The sequence below is a fragment of the Arachis ipaensis genome, chromosome B03, assembly GCF_000816755.2.
Source record: "Arachis ipaensis cultivar K30076 chromosome B03, Araip1.1, whole genome shotgun sequence".
Lineage (NCBI taxonomy): Eukaryota > Viridiplantae > Streptophyta > Magnoliopsida > Fabales > Fabaceae > Arachis > Arachis ipaensis.
In genome coordinates this window covers 111,058,562-111,059,638 of record NC_029787.2, presented here as the reverse complement: position 1 = coordinate 111,059,638, position 1,077 = coordinate 111,058,562, and the positions used below count along the sequence as shown (strand labels likewise).

The 1,077-nt window shown below is 37.0% G+C and overlaps 1 protein-coding gene across 1 annotated transcript in view; it reads right to left on the bottom strand.

Moving 5' to 3' along the window:
- LOC107633551 (oxysterol-binding protein-related protein 1B-like) overlaps positions 1-180 on the bottom strand; it is a 4,266-nt gene extending 4,086 nt beyond the window's left edge. The window contains exon 1 of the mRNA XM_021117389.1: positions 69-180. Within this exon, the coding sequence (XP_020973048.1) occupies positions 69-180 (112 nt within the window). The remainder of the gene's footprint in view (positions 1-68) is intronic.

Genomic DNA, 1,077 nt, shown 5'->3' with positions numbered 1-1,077 from the left:
CATTCCCGATATTGTTATTCCATTGTCATTATTATTATTATTATTATTATTATTTTCAATGATCTCGCCCAAGCGGTATTCATCGGCGGCTATCGTGTTGCTGCGGGAGAACCGCGCCGAATCAATGCGGTCGCTGCTGAAGCTGCCAAGGGATCGGAACGACGCCGTTGAGGTTGCCATGTGTCCGCTGATTGTGGATTGATGAAGCGTCGATCATTAAAGGAGCAGAAGAAAAGAAACGAAAGCGATGCATAGCAGCCAAATGCAGTTGGACGCGCCAATGGAAGAGGAAGAGGAACATAACTAGTAGCTACTTCCTCCGCATCTATTTCATAGGGACAGCGTTCTTGGCGCCCTGCCATCAACTCTATTTTGTTTCTCTTCTGGGTTATGCTCGTATTGACTAATAACAGATGGGCTTAGGACCAATATTAATAATTGGACTCCTTATGGGTTGCTCCTATATGCCCCAAAAGTCAAAACGTTTCAAGACCAAAAACAGAGATCAAAGCCCCAATCCCCGCTTTGCGTATTGTTGCACACTTGCACTAGCTATTGCTGTTGACTTCCTGACAAAATACAAACCTTGTTGACTTTAATGATTATTACATCTGAGTGTATTTTTCGGCCAAGGAGAGTTAAAACTCATTTTGGCTTCTAAAATTTTATTTCGACGTTTGATTCTGAAATTCTAAGTTACTCAATTGAGACTTTCAAATATTAAATCATAATTTATGTTTGTTTCTGCAGTGATCTCCGTTAATGAAGCGTTGATGTAGCACATTAAATTGTCACATTAAAATTATCAAAACGACACTGTTTTAAGACTCTTGCATGCATAACTTTTACAAAAGAGAATCATTCATGATTAACATTCATCTTCTCCCATATTGTTTGAAGAGGTTGTTAAAGAATTAACATCCGCATAGTAACAAAGGCTGAAAAATAGGTTAATAATAAAAAAATTTTTATAATTTTTTCAGATTCTGTTCTATATTTATCTGTTGATTTAGAATTTATTTTGTGTGTTGACTTGTGTTACAATTTAGGTTTAGAGTTTTGTTAGTTTGTAGATTT